This window comes from Trachemys scripta, chromosome 5 (assembly GCF_013100865.1).
Source record: "Trachemys scripta elegans isolate TJP31775 chromosome 5, CAS_Tse_1.0, whole genome shotgun sequence".
NCBI classification, from domain to species: Eukaryota; Metazoa; Chordata; order Testudines; family Emydidae; genus Trachemys; species Trachemys scripta.
Genome location: NC_048302.1, coordinates 112,927,173 through 112,951,596, shown reverse-complemented (window position 1 = coordinate 112,951,596; position 24,424 = coordinate 112,927,173). Strand labels below are relative to the sequence as shown.

The following is a 24,424-nucleotide window of genomic DNA, read 5'->3' as shown; positions in this document are numbered from 1 at the left end:
AAGTGACACAGAATCAGGCCATAGATAAGCAATTGGCTGCTGAGTAGTCTGCTCCTGTCAGCTTCAGAAGTTCCAAGCCTATCTGGAAATAGCCATTTTCCATGTTTATTTTAATACAAAATTACACACTAGAGAACAGATGCATCTTATACTTTTGTAGATTTGATACTGAATGATTATTCTAAATACAATGATACTGTAGTTCAAACAGAACATAGCTATATGCAGAAAATGAACCCTATTCCTGGTATTTTCAAAAACAAGCATTGGCCTAATCCTGCTCCCACTGAAGTCAATTTAAAGCTCTCATTGATTCCACTAGGAGCAGAGTTATGCCAACACTAAGCACTTTTCAAAATCCCACTCTATATTCCATATGCTCAGACAGAAAGGATGGTCTTCCCACAACAGCACTACAGCAGGCGACAATCTTAAATTTCAAGTCCAAGTGAAAGTAAAGCAAAATTTTCGAAAGGAATGGCAAAAAATACTTACAAAATTAGATGTTTTTCCAGGAATATTTCTGCTCTTGCCTTCTAAATAAAGTGGTCAGAAAGATTACAGCAAGTATTATATATTCTATATAGAAGAGTGATACATTATTTAGCATTTTATTAAAGGGAACAGAACTTAGTTAACTGTATAATATACTGAAAATATTCACATAGCTCACATAGTGAAAAATGCTGGCTGCCCCTGCCCCTGAGTAGATACATTAGTAAGGAAAGAGTCTTATGGAACCTCAGACCCACCCTTATTTCATCTGCACACAGGCTATCAAAGCCAAGTTTTTCTCAAATGGGTGCCTAAAGCTAGGTGCCTAAATAATAAATAAATAAAAATATTGTAAATAGTTTTATGGTCCCCATCACCACAGCATCTGAGCACCTCACAGTTAGAGCTTAGAAGAAAACAGTTTTCCTGTCCCATGGATATTTTTGGGAGCTCAAAATTTCTTCCTGTCTCAAATCAGGACAAAAAGTTAAAATCTCAACTATTTGTGAACTGAAAAAAAACCCCAATTTGTTTGGTTCTGGGCAATCAAAATGTTTCATTTTTATAATTTTGAAGTGTTTCATTTTGATTTCAACTTTTTTTTTTTCTTTTTTAACCTCTTTATACTCTGGCTTAAATTCTAAAGTAAACATAATTTCAAATCAGAAAAATTGAATTTTTCTTTTTGAAAATGTCAAGATAAAATGTTTTGATACTTTTAGAACTTATCTCATCATTTTTTTTTTCAAGCTGGGAATTTCATTAAAAAGGACTCCATTTCACAACCGTTTCAGTTTCAACAAATCAGTATTGTTTGGTGGGAAAAAAAAATAATTGAAAAATTCCCAACCAGCTATCCTCACAGTCTTTAGTGTATTACACTCTTGTGAGGTAAGGAAGAAGCATAATTCCCATTACCTGGGAGACTGGGTCACAGAGAGACTGACTTGCCCAAGGTCACACAGGAAGTCTGGGGAAAAGCAGAGAATTGCCTCTAGGACTCCTGAGTCCTAGGCTTAACGATTGGGAGTAGCCTTCCTCTCCTATGTGACCAGAGTTTCAAATTTTCAGCAGCCAGCCCACCCACCTGGAAAGGGGCAATATAATCAAAGAAGTCAATATAGTTTTGATTTTTGCATATAGCTTGTTTACCTATGCATGCTCCCATTTGATATATATTGTGTTGTGTAGATCCTTTGGTCATTCTAACTGACCCTAACCAAAAAAACAAAACAAAAGAAACACACTCTTTTATGCATCATTGTTCTTCTGTAAGTTAAATGCAATACATGATCCCAGCAACAAAATATTGCACAATTTTGCATGGCCCAGCAGATGGCATTAAATGTTCATTTGTACTGTACCTGTACTACTGTTATCTCTGTTCATATAGTCATCCATGGGGGAGGAGAAACAGACTCCTGCAAACTATGGGCCTGACTCTTCGCTCACTTACACCAATTTACTACTATAGCTCCATTGACTTCACTGAAGTTACTCCTGATTTACACCAGTGTAAGTGAGAGGAGAATCAGGCCCTACAAAAAATAATGATGAAAACAAACCAGTGCTTTAAAGTTTCATTCTTTGGTTTTCTGTTTCAAGTTATAAAAATGACTCTATAGTCCTTGAGTTCCAAATTAAACATCCTCAACATGACAGGAAAATGAGTCACATAGATCCAATATTATTGGCCACATTCTCTAGTGTAATCAAGTGGAATTTGGAACAGGACCATGCAGAGGTGGCGTCGTTCCCAGCATAAATTAGAGCAGCACAAAGACATCAGTAACTTAAATTTACACCTGTATGCCCAGAGCTCCAAGCCATTATAGTAAAGTGGGTGAGGTTCTGTGGCCTCTAATGTGGAGGAGGTCCAACTAGATGATCATGATGGTCCCATCTGGCCTTTAATGTCCATGAGTCTGAGTCAGAGATCACTGGAGCTCAGAGGCATCCCAGCCATACCTCCTTTCTTCTGGGAACACCTCTTCTGACAAAGGGTGTTGAGGATGGTCACAGAGCCACAGTGCTGGCACTGTTCTATCTAGGGATTCCCTTTACGCAAGGAGAACCCTCAGTTTCTGGTTAAGTTATTTGTCCAGCTCCTTTCTGCTGACTGAGTAATGCAAACCAGCCAGTACGGGAGGCAGAATCTTCCTCTTATGTCATAGATTCATAGATTATAGGACTGGAAGGGACCTCGAGAGGTCATCGAGTCCAGTCCCCTGCCCGCATGGCAGGACCAAATACTGCCTAGACCATCCCTAATAGACATTTATCTAACCTACTCTTAAATATCTCCAGAGACGGAGATTCCACAACCTCCCTAGGCAATTTGTTCCAGTGTTTAACCACCCTGACAGTTAGGAACTTTTTCCTAATGTCCAACCTAGACCTCCCTTGCTGCAGTTTAAACCCATTGTTTCTGGTTCTATCCTTAGAGGCTAAGGTGAACAAGTTCTCTCCCTCCTCCTTATGACACCCTTTTAGATACCTGAAAACTGCTATCATGTCCCCTCTCAGTCTTCTCTTTTCCAAACTAAACAAACCCAGTTCTTTCAGTCTTCCTTCATAGGTCATGTTCTCAAGACCTTTAATCATTCTTGTTGCTCTTCTTTGGACCGTTTCCAATTTCTCCACATCTTTTTTAAAATGCGGCGCCCAGAACTGGACACAATACTCCAGCTGAGGCCTAACCAGAGCAGAGTAGAGCGGAAGAATGACTTCTCGTGTCTTGCTCACAACACACCTGTTAATGCATCCCAGAATCATGTTTGCTTTTTTTGCTACAGCATCACACTGTTGACTCATATTTAGCTTGTGGTCCACTATAACCCCTAGATCCCTTTCTGCCGTACTCCTTCCTAGACTGTCTTTTCCCATTCTGTATGTGTGAAATTGATTTTTCCTTCCTAAGTGGAGCACTTTGCATTTGTCTTTGGTAAACTTCATCCTGTTTAACTCAGACCATTTCTCCAATTTGTCCAGATCATTTTGAATTATGACCCTGTCCTCCAGAGTAGTTGCAATCCCTCCCAGTTTGGTATCATCCGCAAACTTAATAAGCGTACTTTCTATGCCAATATCTAAGTCGTTGATGAAGATATTGAACAGAGCCGGTCCCAAAACAGACCCCTGCGGTACCCCACTCGTTACGCCTTTCCAGCAGGATTGGGAACCATTAATAACAACTCTCTGAGTACGGTTATCCAGCCAGTTATGCACCCACCTTATAGTAGCCCCATCTAATTTGTATTTGCCTAGTTTATCGATATGATGGACTTTCAGGTCAATACCTTTTCTATAGTAGTGACAAACCTTATATACAGTAATGTAACATAACCGACACAATGTGTATTGGGGCCTGATCTTGCAAAACACTGAGCACCATTTGAAAGGTGCATGCTAATTGAGGGCTCTCAACACTTTTCAGGATGGTATTCATTTCTTTATTATTTGTAATGTGCTCATACCCTCAGGTCTCAGTCTGATCAGGGCCCCATTGTGCTGTTGTACAAGCACATGTAGGAGACAGTCTTTGTGCCAAAGAGTCTATAATCAAATTGACCTCTTCTTATCACTGTTATTTTCATTGGAAACTGAAGACTTATAGTTGGTGTAGACTCAGCGTTTCTCAGCATTTTCAGGTTGGTGACCCCTTATTCAAAGTCAAAACATTTTCACAGCTCCCTTACATTTACTATACAAGTAAATGTGTACCAATGATAACAATAAGCTCATATAATTATGTGTGTGTATTTCAAAAGGTTGACAGAAAACAGCTGAAGTGTAGGGGGCTGCAGGAATTTTGGGGCACGAGATTTTCTTTGCTTTAGATTAGAATAAAATTTTCAACACGTGGTGATCTCCCACGGAGGTTCTGACCCACTGGATGAGAAACATTGATGCAGACCAAAGTGCCACGCGTTACTATATTGCACATTAGTACCGAGTATCAAAATTGCCTTTTTACTTTAAATGAGAAAGCAGGGACAACTTTGATTCTGTAGTCACACTAATTAAAATAGGAGTTCACAGGGTCTGAATCTGCACCCATGGACTTCAGTACAAGAAGGTATTTGAAAGGTCAGTGATTTCATTATGTTTCTAATAGTGACATCAGACAGGAAGTTGTGTTTTAAAAACAGCCCAACCTTCAGATGTACAAAATTGGGTTGGAAATTTTTCAAGGGTAAGGCTCTCAAAGGCAGTTTCTAGTTTGCCTGGAAATATCATGAAAAATGCCCATCTCATGTATTTAGGCATCTCTGTTTTAGGCCTTAGTGAGGACCTGCAGGATCCTCAAAAATTATGTGGGTTCAATTCAAGGGATGAGCAGGAGAATAGGCTGGCCTCTCTTCCGAGACTAGGGGGAGGGGGCAGGAATATCGAGGAACGTGATCGTTCCCCTTTATTCGATATTGGTGAGGCCTCATCTGGAATACTGTGTCCAGTTTTGGTCCCCACACTACAAGAAGGATGTGGAAAAATTGGAAAGAGTCCAGCGGAGGGCAACAAAAATTATTAGGGGTCTGGAGCACATGACTTATGAGGAGAGGCTGAGGGAACTGGGATTGTTTAGTCTCCAGAAGAGAAGAATGAGGGGGGATTTGATAGCAGCCTTCAACTACCTGAAGGGGGGGTTCCAAAGAGGATGGAGCTCGGCTGTTCTCAGTGGTGGCAGATGACAGAACAAGGAGCAATGGTTTCAAGTTGCAGTGGGGGAGGTCCAGGTTGGATATCAGGAAAAACTATTTCACTAGGAGGTTGGTGAAACACTGGAATGCATTACCTAGGGAGGTGGTGGAGTCTCCTTCCTTGGAGGTTTTTAAGGCCCAGCTTGACAAAGCCCTGGCTGGGATGATTTAGCCGGGAATTGGTCCTGCTTTGAGCAGGGGGTTGGACTAGATGACCTCTTGAGGTCCCTTCCAACTCTGATATTCTATGATTCTATAAGATGCCAGTAAGTGCCAGCTGTAGTGAGGTTTTGCTGTGATGTGGCCACTTGTCCACTTGGAAGTGAATCAAAAGAAAACACATGTCACCGAAACCACCGGACAGGTTGGTTTTATTTTATCTGAGTTGGTTATTTTCACCACAAAACCTATTTCCTATTGGTGCTTTTTGGAAACATCACCTAGTGGTTAGGAGGTCACTTCCTTCTTAATACGGGGAACCCGGGGATCACTTTCTTCTTAATAGGGGAACCTGGGTCCTGTGACAGTTACCAAGGTCTGGCACCCAAGAGCACCTTAAGGCTACCCTCCCTGGGCCACTTCCTACCCCTTTCTCTATAATCCAAGCTTTGCAGTCTGTAGCAAAAGGTAATGAAAAAAATACACTAACTATACCTTTAGCCTGTCTGAGGCCAACAGTAGGCTCCTCTTTCCCAGAGCTGTCTGGATTCCTTTTAAGCTCTACCTCCATCTGGAACACGCTCTGCAGCTGCAGCTGGGCAAGGTCAGCTGGGCCCCGAGTTGCTCTTTAACCCCTTCAGACCAAGTGCTGGATTTATACACCCCATAACATCTTCTATTTAAAAAAGCCCTGTGATGCTAATTTAAAGTAAAAAGTAAGGGGGTGGTGGATGTACCCATTTTAGCAAACAGTCCTTTATGTGTGAATGTGTAACACGTGGTAAGATGCACATTTTGTACAATAAATGTAGGGTACTGGCTTTACATCCAGCACACGTGTTTAATAGAGCCCTTGATTCAGCAAAGCACAGACAAACATTCTTTACATTAAGCATGTTCCATTAAAGTTATGGGGTGAAATCCTGGGCCCATGGATGTCAGTGGGAATTTCCCCCCACTGATTATAGTGGAGCCAAAATTTTACACACAAAGTCAATGTGACTTGAATACATGCTTAATGTTAAACATGTGCTTAACTGCTTTACTAATGAGGTCTAGAGAGCATCTTATAATTAGGATTAGGACCTTATAAATAGGAGATGTTTACTTTTTTTTCTAAATTAAAATTGATTTTTTGTTTTGCAAAAGGTTAAACCCCCAATTGTTTTGGAAGCGATCAACTGTTTTGATCATTTAAATCAGATCTGATGGTACAGACATCTGTGCCCATGAAACTCGGCACAGGAACAGAGGTCTGTGCTAGCAGATCTCATTGCAGGATGGGAGCCTAAATGGGGCAAGATAGATATAGATAAAAAGGCACTTTTTAAAAAAAGCTTTATACATTCTTTCCTCCCATGGTTTTTAGAAGCAATGAACCATTTCATTAACAATTCAATGTTTGTTGTTTTAAATCTCCATTTTATATGCAGCAGGATAACTTATTGTGATGTAGAACTTTTTAATGCATGAGGCCACAAAATCAGTCGTCTTCTTGTGTGCTGGTAGCTTTTGGCCTCATTCATTAGTTGACATCTGAGTTGTGTATATTTCTTACAATAGATCAACACACCCGGGTTCTGATTCTATATTCTTTGCATATCGCAAACTATTGATGACACCAATGGTAATAAGCATGGTAAAAAGAAAACAGAACGAAAAATATTATTGAGAAGAAACATGGTATAAATAGTAACATAGTCTTTTACCTCTGTGGTTTAACTCCAGTTTACTTGCTGCCTTCATGTTTGGCCAAGATCTAAATAAGTAAAAGAGAACAAATGCATTCACCAAAATATTAGCAAGTTTATCAAAACCTCATTGAAGGATTAGCATAACAGAATGAGGGAACTGCTAATCATTTAAGTGAGAAAACATTTTTGGTAACTGTAGGAAATTTGATGATTTTGGGGCCTCTTTATCTGTCTTGGTTCTATTGCCAGAAATATGTTGTAGTTACATAGGACCCCATCTTTCCTATGCAAGAATCTAAAAGCATTTTACAAATACAAATTAATTAAGCCTTGTAGGTAAATAGTATAAGTCCTGTATTAGTGATTCAGTAGATGGTACCCTGCCTTCTGAATCTGTACTGATCCAGTGTCTTAGCATGCACCCCAATGAACCACCAAGATGTGAGCACAGAGGATCCATATGCACGGATCTCTCCCTTCATTGTTGGAATGATGGCTCTGTCTGTCACCCTCATCCCTCCTCACCCTTTGTACCTCAGATCTATTTACCTGTCCCAGTACTTATATGGATCCATCATTGTGGTATTTGAACACCTACCAACTATTAAAAAACAGGAAAATAACTATGTTTTTGAATATAGATGTAGCCAGGATTAGGAATAAATTTACACACAGCCAATCACCCTAATATCTGAGCAGCTACTCTAGGAAACACTCAGGGTTAGCAAAATATCAGCTCTAAATCTTTGGGCTCCAAACTCCCCCCTGTACTTAGAGCTGTCCTATATCTTCTGCTCTTTTTTGTCTTATCTCTTGTAGCAGCTACCGAACAAAAAATGAAGCTGAGTGGTTTCCTGTTTAGTGAGCTCTCTTCAAACCACACTGGATTCATCTGACCTTTAGCTGGCCAGCGTTTGAAGCAGCTGTACATCAATAATACATTTTATAGTATTTAAATAGTATAAATAGTACATTTATCAGTGCTTTAAAAATAAAAAAATACTTACCTATTCATTGGCAAAGTTAGTTTCCTGTTTTTCAGATCTATTGGTCGTTCTACTATAGTTTTCCTGTTGACTCTGGTTCAGTAGAAAATAACTTAATTAGAAAATAGTAATAAGTTGGAAACAAGCTTTCATGGGAGCAAAATGAGGCCCAGGTAGCTTAGAAGTTTTTCAAATCTGGGAAACTATATATATAGCTGAATGATATTTCTCCCCCCACATGTCTTTTCCCCCTTACCCCTAATGGGAGGATTTGGCTTTGCCGGTTCTTGTTTTTAACAATTTAGAACCAAATTGTTCCTGATGCAAAAAGGAAGGGGGAGGAAAAACCCATTGGTGACAGGAAACTTTGAATTCCAACTCCCAGTGACATTATTCCATTAGAGTGGGGATGCATTAACTTTTTGTGGAAAGGAAAGGGAATTAAGCTACCAAAACCTATGGCTGTCCAGCCACAAACTCCATGCCAGAAGCTGTGACTGGAAAACAGGGGATGGATCACTCAAAATTGCCCGGTTCTGTTCATTCCCCCTGAAGCAGCTGGCACTGGCCACTATCAGAACTCAGCACATGGGGCTAGATGGACCTTTGGTTTGACCTGGTATGGCTGTTCTTATGGACAGTGGGACACTTGCTGAACAGTAGGGCATACATGAAGCTCCTGCCCCAATTGCTGCCTTCATGGCAACATAGCTGTGCTTCCGTGCCATGCCCTGTCCACTTGCAGTTGCTTCTGAGACCCCTTTGGAGTGGGGTTTCTTCTAGAAGGCAGAGAAACCCAGGTAAAATAATACTGATCTATGACTTAATCCTGTAAACTCCTGCAAGCTTAATTTCTAAAGACTACTCCCATGCTTAAAGTTAATCATGCACTTACGTATTTGCAGGAAAAGGGTCTTACAACTATCTCACTCCATAATCCCCATAGATTTCAAGGGTGACAATTCCCTGGTGAGCAGTTTTCTCTAGCTCAATTTCTGGCTTGCTCACTCCAGATCCACAGAGCCCAACAATGCAGCTTTCTTATGCAGGGTTTTGCTGTGGTCTCTGATTCGTGCAACAGAGGCACTGCTCCCTCCTTCTGCATGATGGGGAGTTTTCCATGCCATTTAGCACCCATTCTGCTTTGTTACAGAAGGGAGTATGTGGCTTTTAAGTTAATGGTAGCATTTTCCAGCCTTTGCAATCAATGATATTCATTCTCTAGCTAGAGCATGTTCGGAAATCTTAATTTCATATCTGTGACCGTGCCCTTCATTGACACAAAGTACCATGATGCCCATTTCAATTCATAATTCAAGTCACATTATTTATGGCCATCAAAGATATTAAGGAGGAGGAAATGTAGGGTAGCATTAATTTTAAGTGTCCATTGACTGATGTTTAATTGCTGGCAAAATGCAGTGAAACACCTACAGAAATACATTTGACATTTACACTAATGCCAGCTGAATTCAGCATGATGGATTCTATTATAATAGATTATGATTAATTCATGATGAAATGGATATATAAAAGTTTCTGTTCCAAAATCTGAAATTTGCCAAGAATCATGACACTCAGGGTCATATTCTGGTACACTTACTCAAATTCAGGGGTATCTTACTTCACACAGTTCCATTGACTTCAATGGCACTACATCGGTGTAAAGTGCAACTTACCCTGAGTGAGGATATCAGAATATGGTTCTAAGCAATAACAGGATCAATGCACAGCCTAAAAAGAGTTAAAGAGATTCATATTCATTTCTCCTAGCTCTTCACTCTCCATAAATTTGTCCCACGTGTGAACAGTGACACACAGAAAAACTGGTAGTATCCCATTCAATATTTTCACATCCAACTGCAGCACTTTAAATGAGTCCAATACTGGCTATTTGCTTTTTTCATTAGATTGCTAATTTCCACTGATAATGCAACAGTTATTCCTGTGAATAATCTTTAGTCACAAGAAATTGTACATTTCACAGTCTGGCCCAAAATGTTCACAGGCACTTTCAGGTTGGTTGAACATTATTAGTATTATTTATAGTGCAGCAGCAACTAGGGGCCCCAATCATAAACCAGGGCCCCAATGTGCTAGGCATAAGTACATAAGAAAAGCCATTCTTGTCCAAGGAGCTAACAATCTAAATAAAGGACAAGAGAAAACAAACAGATACACCTAACAGATAGGATGAGCACAATGACAAAAAAGTAGGTCAGCAGGAAAGAAGTGGACCATGGAATACATTTAGGCTGTGGGAACCTGTGCATTATGTAGTTACACTCCCAAAAAATCAATGGGACTAATCATAGGATGAGAATTACTCATGTGAGTAATGCCTGCAGGATCAGGTTCCTTGACAGAAACACTGTCTCAAAAGAAACACTAGGCCATTATTTCTGCAGGGAAAATGTCTGTTTTAAACTTTACAGCTGAACAATAGTGCTAGATGTGACCAAAGGATCCTATTTCATATCTCAGTGCCGCTTATCCTACTCCATAACTCAAAATTATGTTCAGTATAAGTGTTTACCAGGGCAATTGTTAATTCATTTCACTATTAAGGCACTAGTAAAATAACTAGCTTAGATCCTGAACTGTGGTTAAAAATGTTACACGTGGTGTGCGCAGAAGTGTGATTAAAACTTTAGCGGCTTAGAAATCACAAGGTAATTTTGTTATATTGTGGTTTAGCGAGCATTGTGTTGCTCATTTCCTTTTCTGATAAAATCTTTTTTCTCAAACACTGTAGCTTAGTACTAGCATTCTGGTCAGCAAAGGTATCGGTCACAGGCATTATGACTCTGATGAAGCAAAACTGAAATCAGTGGAGTTTAAGTAAATGGGACATACTTAAAGTTAATCATAGGTAAAATTCTCAGATGCACCGAAGTCTCTCTTTCAAAAATGAGGTGGTATGATGGCTACTATCTTGGCTAACGCACTAAAAATTGAATCAGGGACCTTCAGAGCTAAAAGCACTGGATGCTACAGCTTGAGTTAAAGAGCCAAGACTCTGTAGCTCGAGACTCATATCTCATAACAACTCATATTTTCTCTAATACACACTCACTGATGGGCCACATAGGCCTTTAGGCCCACATCCTCAAATGTATTCAGGTGTCTACCTAAATGGGAATTAGGGATCTTAATACTTCTGAGGATATGGGCATGGAGAACCTAACTGCTAACTATCTCTTTTAAAAAAAAAATGAGACTTAGGTTCCTAAGTCACTTAGGTGCTTTTGAAAAGTTTTATCCCATGCGCTTAAATGTTTTGCTGAATTGGAGCCTATATTATTTTTAGTCCAAAAAGCCCCTTTCCCACTGTACATCAGTAATAGGATGCTCAGTGGAAAAAATATACAGAAGACAACGTTTTATTCAGTGTTGTGAGTAGTAGATAACATTGAATAAAACTGATGCTCAGGTAAACAAATAAAATACAATTAGAATACTGAGGCCATCAAACTGCCAGTGGTTCCACCTGGGCAGACTCCAGCATCCATACAGAGCCGTGTTTTGTTTTTAACTTAGGTGAATGTTGGTATCAAGACTGATAATTTGTTAATATTTATTTCCTTTTTTAAATGTCTTTTTAAAAAATCCCCAAAAAACTAAATAAACATTTGGAACAGCTTCTCTTATTAACACCTACTGAGCAGATTTATGTAACTGATCATTGGCAAAAATTTTAAAATGGTGATCAATATATATTTGCTTATTTAAATTGTTAGTACACTACAATTAAACTGTGTTGGGGTACGTCTACAGCGCAAAAAAAATAAAAATAAAAATGCAGCTCCGCTCACCCCGACTCACGCTACAGAACTAAAAATAGCAACATAGACATTTGGGCTTCAGTTGTAACCTGGATTCCAAGACTGTCCCCCCTCACTGTTGTTTCAGAGACCAGGCTGCAGATCGAGCCCAAATGTCTACACTGCTCTAAGCCCAAATGTCTACACTGCGCCTTTTAACCCTATAGCACAAGTTTGAGTCAGTTGACGCAAGCTTGTGCTTCTTTTTTTACAGCGTAGCTGTACCCTGGATGTCCTTGATAACATTTTAAAAGGACACACACAAATAAACAAACTCACCAGTTATCCCAAGATCAAATAAAATAACCCAGGGGTAGGCAAACTTTTTGGCCCAAGGGCCACATCTGGATCTGGAAATTGTATGGCGGGCCATGAATGCTCACGAAATTGGGGTTTGGGGTGCAGGAGGGGGTGAGAGGGTGAGGGCTCCGGCTGGGGGTGCAGGCTCTGTGGTGGGTCCAGAAATGAGTTCAGTGTGGGGGCTGGGGCTCCAGGCTGGGGCAGAGGGTTGGGTGCGGGGAGGGGAAGGGCTCTAGCTGGGGGTGCAGGCTCTGGGGTAGGGCTGGGAATGAGGGTTTGGGGTGCAGGAGGGTGCTCCGGGCTGGGACCAAGGGGTTCAGAGGGCAGGAGGGGGATCAGGGCTGGGGCAGGGGATGGGGTGTGGGAGGAGGTCGGGGTGCAGGCTCTGGGCGGTGCTTACCTCAAGCAGCTCCCAGAAGCAGCGGCATGACCCCTTCCAGCTCCTATATGGAGGCACAGCCAGGCAGCTCTGCACGCTGCCCCGTCCATAGGCACTGCCCTTGCAGCTCCCATTGGCTGTGGTTCCTGGCCAATGGGAGCTGTGGGAGGCGGCACTTGGGGCGGGGGCAGCGTGCAGAGCTCCTTAGTTGTCCCTACGTGTAGGAGCTAGAGGAGGACATGCCACTGCTTCCAGGAGCTGCGCAGAGCCACAGTACGTGCAGAGCGGGGCAAGCCCCCGACCCTGCTCCCCGACTGGATCGCTGGAGTGGGGCAAGCCCCAGACCCTGCTCCCCGGCGGGAGCTCGAGGGCCAGATTTAAATGTCTGAAGGGCCAGATGCATCCCCCTAGCCGTAGTTTGCCCACCCCTGTAATAAGCCCACAAGAACATAAATATAACAAAACGTAACCACCGTGTTGGTTAAATGAAGATTTCAGAAGTGCCAAATAGGGACATTTCCTTAGCATTTTTTGAGAGAGTACCCTGGTGCTGAATAGCATTAACCATCTGCAAACATACAAGCACTATTTTTACACTCAGAACACAAAAGGTTAGAAGAAATTAAAGCTGCTTCTATCAGGGAAACAAATCCCCTAGTATATGTGGTATGAATCCTGCTCCTCTAGTCCTCTGACAATACAGGCATTCAAAACTGACAATTAAGATACACATTACGTACTTATATCTATATTATAGCCTAATCTTCTAATTGGAATTGCTGCAGTGAATCCAAGTCTGGCTATTTGGCACTGGATGAAGAGACTAAAAAAAATATCCCTGTGGCTGAAGAAAAGCACAGAACTATGATAAGGCACGTTTGTCATCCTGTAAAACATGGAAATATTTTACTTAGCCTTTCTTCTTATTTCCAAATACTTACTGAAACTAGCCCTTTAAAAAAAAACCTGCTGATGCTAAACACAGATTATATTATATTTCTTTTTCTAAAAGTGATACAGTGCTGCACTTTGAAACTTTTGGAAGGAATTTGGCATTTGGCAGTATAAAGAACTGTCAGTTTCCCTTCCAGACCTCTTCTGTCAGCACAGATCAAACTTGTGCAGCCAGCAAGGAAGTGTTTCTGGCCAGGTGAGGCCAGACTGTGTACTATTATCTAGATGCATGTGGATCAAAACTTTCTCAGGGAGAGCATTGTGTACCTCAAGAGGGGAGAACATGCATTGCATGCTCTGTCATGCTTTTCAGTGATGCAGTCTGTGCTCTCTCGTGGACCACCAGGTTGTGTTTGCCTCCTCCTTGTGTAACTCCGTTTGCACAGGAATTCATTACACACAGTGCAGGGCATTGCCAAATTTCTCCATTAATTTTATGTTGTGTACCAATTTATATTTAGCAACCTATATTACACCCTCAATCCAAGCCATCCTGTGACACCCAACAACTTTCACAAATGTACTCAAATACTTGGCATTGTTATTACCAGCAAAGTTTGAAGCAGTGGCTTGCTGACTGAACCCTTTTTGTGAGGAGCAGCATGAACGTTAGGAACCTGAAAGATAACTAGATATGCTTGAAAAAAAATGCAGGTTAGGGGTTTGTCGAACGTGTAGTTATTACTCCTATAACTGTGTTTGTGCCAAGTGTTTTCTTATCTACAATAGCAGTTCTGTTACAGGCACAGCATAGAGAAAGGAGCTTAGGAGAACAGTGGAGAGAAATATAAATACTTATTAACTGTGATATGAACTCTGTCTCTGCAGTGGATCTCTGCTAAACTCACCCTAAGTCATGGATTCTGCAGAAGGATCAGCAGGGGTACAAAATGAAGTACAGCTATCGCACATACATACTTTGCAGGTTTTCTGCCCAAGTAGCTAGAAGCAAAATATTTGTTTGTGTGTAAGAGAGGGAGGATTAGGAGGGGAATGTGGATAGTAGACACAACCGCAATTAAAAGAAAGAGTGGACCAAATTCAGCCCTGCCCCACACCACCGAAGTCAATGGGAATTGCTCACTTTCTATGCCAGCGCTGAATTTAGTCCAATATTGTTGTTGTCCTGTTGACGTACCTATAACATTGTTAATGCATGTCCTCACCACTAGGGTGCTTCCTCCTGCCTGAACACAGCATTGCAGGGGACTGTGCCTCCTGCACAGCCTCTGGTGGCCACTTCCTCAGCCACAGTGACCACTTCCAGCCGGTCTCTTCCCCGAACTCCCACACTAATCATCTGTGTCTCAGCCCTCTGGCCATGTCACACAACAGTTCAGTGCTCTTCCGGACATTAGCTTTACCAAAGGTCTTTCACCTCTCCTGGGCTTGACTCTAAACAAAAGGCCTTTTCACCCCTCCGGGGCTAGACTTCAATTCTTCCCCCTTGTTAGAGTATTAACCCCCCCAGGCTTCTCCATGCTGGGAGTCTAAGTGCTACTTAAACTAGTCTTCCACCCCTCATGGGCTTCTAATGCGCTGGTCCTCACAGCTCTAGCTCTAACTCGAGGTTCCTCTCCGTTCTAGGGTCCCACAACAGGAGTTAACTCTGATCCTGTAACTTTGCTTTCTGGTCACAGCCACTCACAAACTACTGGACCTTCCTGCAGGCCCTTCCCAGAGACAGAGAGAACTCTCCCTAGCTCTTCAGGGGTAGTAACATATGATGGAAGACTCACTAATATAATACCTATATTTAAGAAAGGAAAAAAAGTGATCCAGGCAATTACAGACCTGCTAGTCTGACCTCAGTAGTATGTAAGGTTTTAGAACAAATTGTGAAGGAAAGAATAACTAAATTCATAGAGGTAAATGGTAAAGGGGATGCAATGCAACATGAATATATCAAAGATACATAGTGCCAGACTAACCCAATTCCTTCTTTGAGAAAATAATTGATTTTTTAGATAAAGGAAATGCAATAGATCTAACATAGTTGGACTTTAGTAAAGCATTTTACATAATGCCACATGGGAATTTATTAGTTAAATTAGAGAAGATGGGGAAGCATTGTAAGGTGGTAAGGTCAAGGAGAAAAGGCAACAGGTTGTGCTGAAAGGAAACTATTGGACTGGAGGGAGATCTACTAGTGGAGTTCCTCAAAGATCAGACTTGGGCCAATCTTATTCAATAGACCTGGGCACAAAAAGTAGCATGAAACTTGCTGATGATACTAAGTTGGGAAGCATTGTCAATACAGAGAAGAATCAGAACATTAAACAGGAAGCTCTGGATGACCTTGAAGACTGGAGTCACAGAAACGGGATGAAATTCAATAGTACAAAATGCAAGGTCATACACTTAAGATCTAATACTAAGAATTTCTGCTATAAGCGGGGGGCTCATCAGTTGGAAGTGACATAGCAGGAGAGAGACCTAGGTGTGTTGGCGAGTCACAGGATAGCTATGAGCCATCAATGTGATGTGGCTGTGAAAAAGGCAAATGTGATCCTAGATGTATCAGGCAAGGCATTTCCAGCAGAGATAGAGAAGTATTAATAACTTTTTACAAGGCATTGGTAAGATCTTACTTGGAATACTGGATACCATTCTGGTCACCCAAGTTCAAGAGAGATGAATGTAAACTGGAACAGGAGCAGAGAAGATGGATGATCAGGTGAATGGAGGACTTATCTTATGAGAGGAGACTGGAAGAGTTTGGTTTGTTTAATCTAACAAAAAGAAGACTGAGATGGGATATGATTGCTCACTAGAAATAAACTAGGGGAGTAAATACTAGAGAGGGTGAAGAGCTATTTAAGCTAAAGGAGAATGCTGGCACAAGAACAAATAGGTATAAACTGGGCATGAACAAATTCAAGCTGGAAACTGGAAGGTTTCTAACCATCAAAGGAGTGAGGTTCTGGAACAGCCTCCCAGTAGGAGTTGTGGGGACAAACAACTTAATTAGTTTGAAGAGAGAGCTGGAAAATTTTTTGAGTGCAGTTGTGTAACAGGGTTGTTTGTGATGGAAGGGGGTAGGGGCTCACTTCCAATTTATGTCATATGTTCCTGAAGCCCATTGTTCAGGGTTTCAGCCTCTAGGGGTCAGAAAGAGATTTCTCTCACCATGTATTCTGGGAGGGTTTTTTTAATCTCCTTCCACTGAAGCATCAGGGATGGCCACAGGTAGAGCTAGGACATTGGCCGGGGTACGTCAGGGCTCTGAGGTGGCACTGAACATTCTCTCAGGTGCTTGGTTGGCTGGTTCTTGCTCACCTGCTCAGGGTCTAACTGATTGCCATATGTGACACCAGGAAGGATTTTCCCCCTCATCAGATTGTCAGTGACCTGTTTTTTTTCTACCTTCCTCCAGTGTGTGCGGATGCAGCTCATTTGCCTGAATTATCTGGATATATCTCACTTAATCATTTCCCTGCAATAGGGGGAAGGGACTCTGGCCCTGGTGGACCTTAGTCTCTCCTATTCTCTGCCTGTGCCACATGATAGTCTAGTTTCCTATGGGCTGTAACACTTCAATTTTATTTCAGTTCTGTCGGGTTAGCATGCAGCTGTAGGGTGGTGTTGGTGGTCTATGCTTTCTAGCAGGTTAGCATGAGTGATCTATGGCTCTCTGTCCCACTCCACTGGAGTTCTATTTAAATAGTATTTACCCTCCTTCACCACCACAGCTGGGGTCAGTTTCTAATTAAGCCCCATCACAGCTAAGAGAGGTCACCATTTAGCTCTTCTGTTGTCAGTTCATCAGTGAGGCTGAGGGACAGCTGCTAAGTCATAGGTATGGCTAAGCCCAGCTCACCTCAAAGGGCTAGCCAGCTCATAGCAAATGTTAATAGCCCTTCTCTATGAACTACTGTGATCTTGAGTCAGTGCTATTGTTCCTACTTCCTAGCCTCTGTCCAGCTTCTCAGACTCCTCCAGAACTGACTGGTAGAGAGCTTGATCTGGAATGAAGAATTGAAGTGAGACTAGAAGCTGGATAGGTTTTTGTTCTTTATGATATTGCAGCAGCTTTCATATCACATTCACTATTAGTCCCTGGGAAAACATTCCTTCTAAAAACAATTCTCCCTTGTCATATATTTTCTCCTTGTGTTGTAATGTTCAAAAACATATTTTAACTTCCTTTCTATTTTGCTTTTATCTCACAAATGTTATGGCTTCCTGACTTGTGCTGAGTAGTTCCTGAACAAGCTGCTTTTAGTGACTTTTTGTCAGCATTTAAAGCTGGTTTGCTTAGCATTGTGCCTACTCTAGTTTGACATCTTGGATGGAAACCTCCAAGTCCTTATTCATATGAAGGAGCTGGAGGGGTAGTCACATGTGGAAGAGTTTGCGGGCTTCTTAGCTCTGGAATCCCAGAGTCAGATTTTACTAGGCCCTGATGGAGTTGCTCAGTTTGTGGGAAGGATGGCAAAGCCTCAGTCTCTGTCTATTTGTATGCCCTGCAAAAAGGCTAGGTAGTACTCCAGTCTCTGTCCTCAAAGGAGGACAAGGGATACTTTTTCCCTATTTCCTGCAGACACGTGTAGTGTCCCAAAGGTGGGCAAGAGGCAAGGCAGGTGATATGCTTCACTCTGTAAATAGTTCTGCCCAAAACAGAACAGATCAAATGAATCTAGGGGGGGAAAACAGACACTAGAGCACTCAACTTTTATTCACCCTACATACAATGCCATAGGGCTTCATATGCCTTTATGCTTAATATCAGCAACTCAGAAAAATAATGCTAAACTGTTGGGAAAGGTATACAGTGACTTAATTTTTTCATCCTGTATCTGTGTTCATAGATGCAAATGCCTGAGCCAAGTATGATGATTTCACTTCACTATATCACATTTGCGAAGGAGTCTTTTCATACCAAATTAGAGCTAAGAATAGTAATCATTTAAAAAAAAAACCCTTGAAAAACATTCTTTCTAAAAAACAATTATGCCTCAGTCATGTGTTTTCCTCTTGTGTTACAATGTTCAAAAATATATTTCAATTTCTTTTCTATTTTGAGTACTTCCATTTTTATATAATGACTGGAGTCTCTGGAAAAATTTCCCCCAAAACCAACACTCACAATTACCCTGAGATGAAAAGACTATTTATTGATTCAGGTGGATGTATTTTGAATACATAGAATACATAGTTTTCAAATTCTTAAGTTCACAAATTCTTACACAGAGAGAACATCTTATATAGAGATAGGTGAGGAGTAAAAATAGCAGTTACTACAGATGCAGGGCTGGAATGTAACAATTTTCTAATGACTTGCAAGTTTAACATGGGGCTCTGGCATTGCAATATAATATCCATAAATCTCATTTTGAAATGTAAGAATATAACAAAGTTCCCATTTTTGGGAGGGAGACACTTCACTATATGTCTTGTGTCTGATGAAGTGGGCATTCACCCACAAAAGCTTATGCTCCAATACTTCTGCTAGTCTTAAAGGTGCCATGGGACCCTCTGTTGCTTTTTACACTATATGTTGAAATATCTATGCATTTTATTTATATATACATTCATGTGTAAAGATCTCGTCACTTAGGCTAGAATCTTGAAACATAGGTACCTTTAGTTTGGTGCTTGAATCAAATTTAGGGGCCTACAGGCTTCCAAATTTGAAAATGCTGGCATTTGCCTAGGTATTAATATGACCGGCATCATAGTAGAAACTGAGTGCCTCCCAAGTGTTAAAATAGTACTAACGATACCAAGCTCTTTCACTCTCCATCCCATTGCTGGTAGAAGTAAATTTGAAAAGTTAGCAGACTTTATATATGTCTATTGGGTGTCTATGGCTACTTTAATTTAGCTAACTCGAGTAGCAGATCAGTGAAGCTTTGGCAGCACAAGCTAGCCTCTGAGAAATTACCCAGGGTTCTGGGTGGGCTGGTATGTCCTGCCCTGAAGCCCGTGCTGTCATGGATTCACTGCTCCAGTACCTGAGCTAGGTATATATTAAAGCTAGCTTGGGGACGCCTATATGAGCTTCAGTTGCACCCCATGATTGCAGTGTAGTTAGACTTTATATGAAGAGCTTATTGAGGGAAAGTTAAATCAAAGAGTTTTGCATTTTGACATGAAAGTAGTGAAGTTGTTCCTGTCGCTTGAGAGAATGAATTCCACAGGCTAGATCTAGCCTTGATGACCCCGCTCGACCGCAGAACCACAGGCAAAAAATGAACAATTCTGAGGGTAATTGAACACACTGCAAATGTTCACAGTGAATCAGCATAATTTTTTTAGCTCAGGTGTATTGTGATTGGTATATGTGGGATGTCTGTGGTGTTGGATGGTTTTCCAAATCATGCTTTTGTCTGTGGTCTAATATTGGTACACGGGGCTAGGAAACGAAACTGGTAGGGAGGCTGGCTGGCTCCACACCAGCAAATTACTTTCTTGTGGCCTGTGCTGCTTCATTGATCTCTGAGTATTTCTTTGTTTCTGCATTTACATTTAGCATATGGCATCATCCAGACTGGTAGCCAAACAATTCTTAGGAGGGCATATGAAGCATATCCTGTAGTGTTTAGTAAGCACATAGGGGACAGACTGGTTGGAGAGATGGCCTAGTACTTTAACTGCACAAGCTTGCAGCTCAGACTGAGTCCCTTCAGCCTCCTGGAAACATCTCGTTCCCATCTGATATGCTCAGAATCTTAATAAGGTTTAGCAGAGTTACTCTAAGGGCTGGTCTACACTGATGGGGGGGGGGGAGGGATGGATCCAAGATACGCAACTTCAGCTATGCTGTAGCTGAAGTCGAAGTATCTTGGATCGAATTACCTGGGGTCCACACAGCGCGGGATTGACGGCCGCAGCTCCCCCATCGACTGCGCTACTGCCGCTCACTCTGGTGGAGTTCCGGAGTCAACGGTGAGTGCGTTCGGGGATCGATATATCGCGTCTTAACGAGACGCGATATATCGATCCCGGATAAATCAATTGCCATGGTCAGCCCTAATCTAGGGGATGATCTGAAGCCCATTGAGGTCAGTGGAAAGACTTTGGATCAAGCTCCTAGTGATGTAATATTTATGTTTACATATGCATAACTGCAGAATACCAAGATTTCCCTTATACTACCATATTCTACAATAATGGTTTCAAACATTGTAGCTTACAATAATGGTTCTGTTGTTAAGACTATTACTGTGCAATAATGTAGTTTATTTTTATAATGGTATGATATCTGCAATTATGCACTATAAGCCACATTAAGGACAAAAACAAAACATTAAGAACAAAGACAAAACTCTCCAAATAGCAACATATTTTTTTTTTATCCAAGTGAAGCAGAAGGCACAGCACTACATATACTGGACTAAACCCTGACCCTTCAGACAGGAGTAAGGGATGGACAAAATCTATATCTAAGTAGGTTTGAAATATGCAAAAAGGGAAACACATACCTGGGCAGACAGTCCAATGAATACAAGTAGAATCAAATGCAGAAAAATAAACACAATGGTCAGATCTTCAGCTCGTGCAAATAAATGTAATTCTGTCAGATTTACAAGTGGTGCTTCATTGATTTTACACCAGCTGAGGAGCTCACCCAATAATGTGCAGAGATCTAAAAGAAGACCTTTTGACCTCCTTATCTTCTTTAATAGAACAGGAGAGAGAGAGAGAGTGGGAATGGGGATATAATGGGCAGACATATTTTTCCTTCTTGATCATCAATTCAGAGAAGCTATCCAATGAGCACCGTATCTTCTTCATCCTGATTTATGCTTCTCTTGCAACTTGTGCATTATCTTTTTTTAAATGAGATGTTTTCTGTTAACAAAATCACCCAGGCTCATGCTGCTGGCTTCACATTTGTATTCGTGTACATCAGTAAAACAATTTCTGCTGTCAGGATGCCAATGATAACCCAAGAGATTTTTTCCTTCTGACAGCGATGGAAGCCTAGAAATATCATATTAGAAGCACAGGGCTGCAGAGAGTCTCATACATTTCTCTGATGATGATGTCACTGAATGTAGATTTAGACAGTTATATTTTTGATTCATCGCTCCAGCACAGAGCCTGCACTTCCTTGCTGATTTCTGGCTTGTAATAAAGTGCAAGGACAGGATTATTTCTGGAAGGCAGATCCTGCTCCTAGTGTGTGGTAGCACAGCACAGGAGAAAGGCAAACTTTGGCAATTGAAACATGCTGGGATGAAGGAGGGGAGAAGAGGAGGTTGTATAACTTGTTTTAAAAATTAAATAAGGCACCAAGAGAAAATGGCAGCTCCTCAGCTGGTGTGAACTAAAAAAGCTTCACCGACTTTTTAATGGAGCTGTACCAATTTACACCAGCTGATGGTCTGGCCCATTTTTGCATGTAATTAATATGAATTAAAAACTGACTTAAAATAATTTTTTAAAAACCTGGACTATAGCTATCTTAGGTACTTCTATGCCCCCCCCCCACTTATTGTAGTATTTGAGCACCTCACAATCGTTAATGTATTGGTCCTCACAACACCACTAGGAGGTACTATTATCCCCATTTTACAAATGGGGACCTGAGGCACAGAGACTCAGGGCACGTTTACACTTTGTTTTAAAAGCAGCGAGTTTCAGAGCCCAGGTCTACAGACTGGCTCGTTCAGCTTGGGCTATGGTGCTAAAAACAGCAGTATAGACATTTGGGCTCAGTCTTGACTCTGAAGCCCAGGGACAACAGAGGGCTTGAGAGCCCAAGCCAAAATGTCTACACAGCTGTTTTCAGAACCCTGCGAGCCAGCGTCTGTTGACCCAGTTCTGAGACTTGCTACTACAGGTTTTAAAAAGCAGTGTAGACATACCCTTAATGACTTACTGGAGGTCACACGGGAAATCTGCGCAGAGCAGGGAATTAAATCTGAGTCTTCTGAGTCCCAAGCTAGTGCCCTAATCATTGGACCAAGCTTTCCCCTAAATGAGAGAATCTGAGTGAGAACAAAGAAGCCTGGGAGTGAAAGAAGCAGCATTTGCTTGTATTAGTTCTTGCATGATCACTCCTTTATGGTCAGTTCAAGGGGTTGAAAAAGGGTGCTTTAAAAGGAGCTTTACTGACTATATGGGATACAGACGTTCTCTACTTATCCGCAGCAAAGTTCCAGCAGAAGCAGCACCGCTAGTGCAAGCTTCACTACATCCCCCTGCCAGTGTGCCTCAAAATGATTCCAGCGGCGCTGCCTCGACAGGTGAAATGGGCAATACTGTCTCCAAGCCGCCTTTGCTGAGGTTGGAAACAGTGGTACCAATTAGGTGAACTTCTGCACAATCTGAGATCAGCATCTCTTTTCATGTTAGCCAGGGTGGCCAGGTCTCCAAGCAGGGCCATAAAATAACAAAGGCTGTGTTTTAAAGACTCTTTTAGTCTTTTTAGCATCATACACAACACTTGGAAAACCCAACAGTTCCACAAACAACATGATTCATACTAAGAAGCTTGCTCCGTGATCCTCGGTGGGTCTCCTTTCAATATCTATCCAAGCTCAGCAAGAGCCTGGCTCCCCAAAACATCTCTCCTCCTGAGGCGGCCTGAGCCAAAGTCTACTGAAGACAATGAAACGGCTCCTACTGATTTGATCCATAGCCTGTTCAGGTCCACAAAGCCGTCATTTATAACCTTCATTAACTCCTTAGTGTGACCTATTTATATTTTATCACATTTTTCACTTATAGATTGTCCAGGCAATGAAACTAGCAATAAGGCAATGGTAAGATGGTTAGATAAAGCATTACAAAAATCAGGAAATAGAGATTAAAATTAAAAAGTCAAGAGCTGATGCCTGCTGTGGCTCTCTTATCTAGGGATAGAGCTCCAGCTCTGCTCTTGCTGAAGTCAATAGTTGTTGCTGAGTGCTCAGAACCCTTGAAAATCAGGCCATATATTTAAGTGTTTAATTATGGATTGAGGGCCCAGAGTCCAAAGGGATTTAGGGGCCTAAAGTCCTAGATTCATGTGCCATTGAGCTCCACAAAATCCTTGCTCGGCTACTGCCGACCCCTGTAGCTGCCTCAACTCACTCAGTGCCTAGGTTTTTGCTGTAAAAGTTCCCTAGGTGCTGAAATTTCTGCCTCTGGGCAAGTGCACTACTGCGTCAGGGCAGGTGTGTGGTTGCAATCCTCAAACCAGGTAGAGATAGGTGTTCTCTCATTCATCTTCTCTAGGGGGCCTGATCCAGTAGGTATGCTCTGAGCATGCCTAATTCCACACTAAACTGGGAGGGTGGGGTAGGGAGAGGGTGATCTCCTTTAGCCTAGAGCACTCACCTAGGTTGTAGGAGTTGCTGGTTCAATTTCCAACTCTGCCTGCTGAAGAGACAGGATTTGAACAGCTATGCTCAAGTGAGTGCCCTAACCACTGAGCTGTATAATCTTTCTAGTGAGCTCTTTGTCCCAATGCATGTTTAATTACTTATAAAAATAGCATGCCTTCAACAAGAGATTGGGATATTCTGATGTGGGTTTCCCTCAATTTTTCCTGTTCAAGCTATTCCATTTTGTATAAATAATTTGAATATGCATTGAACTGAAGAGAGTGAATAACTAGATAGTCTAGTGATCAGGGGGCTAAGAGGTAGGAAATACCTGTTCAAATCCCTTCTCCTTAGCAGGCAAACTGAACCAGGATCTCCCACATCCTGGATGAATTCCTTAACAACTGAGCTAAAGGTTATAAGGGAGGTGTCTTCCTTGGCATCTACTAACTTAGGCAGCTCCTAAGTGATCATGGTGGCTTTTATGGATCCCCTTTTTAGCCACCTATCTCTCCTCGAGCATTGTTTATGGAGCCTAGGCACCTAAATTCCATAAGGTGGCAGAGTGCCTACACATTAGGTGTTGCAGCACCTAAGTCCCTTTGTGGATCTGGGTTCAGGAGTCTAACTATCGGCACCCATTTTTTTTTAAATGTTAGTAAGAATGTTTAGGG

General features: G+C 41.6%; 1 protein-coding gene across 1 annotated transcript in view; it reads right to left on the bottom strand.

The window, feature by feature from the left end:
- CLNK (cytokine dependent hematopoietic cell linker) overlaps positions 1 to 24,424 on the bottom strand; it is a 100,359-nt gene that overhangs the window by 54,706 nt on the left and 21,229 nt on the right. The window contains exons 3-5 of the mRNA XM_034771180.1: positions 8,056 to 8,127; positions 7,064 to 7,113; positions 496 to 536 (exon numbers count right to left, since the gene is read on the bottom strand). Of these exons, the coding sequence (XP_034627071.1) occupies positions 496 to 536; positions 7,064 to 7,113; positions 8,056 to 8,127 (163 nt within the window). The remainder of the gene's footprint in view (positions 1 to 495; positions 537 to 7,063; positions 7,114 to 8,055; positions 8,128 to 24,424) is intronic.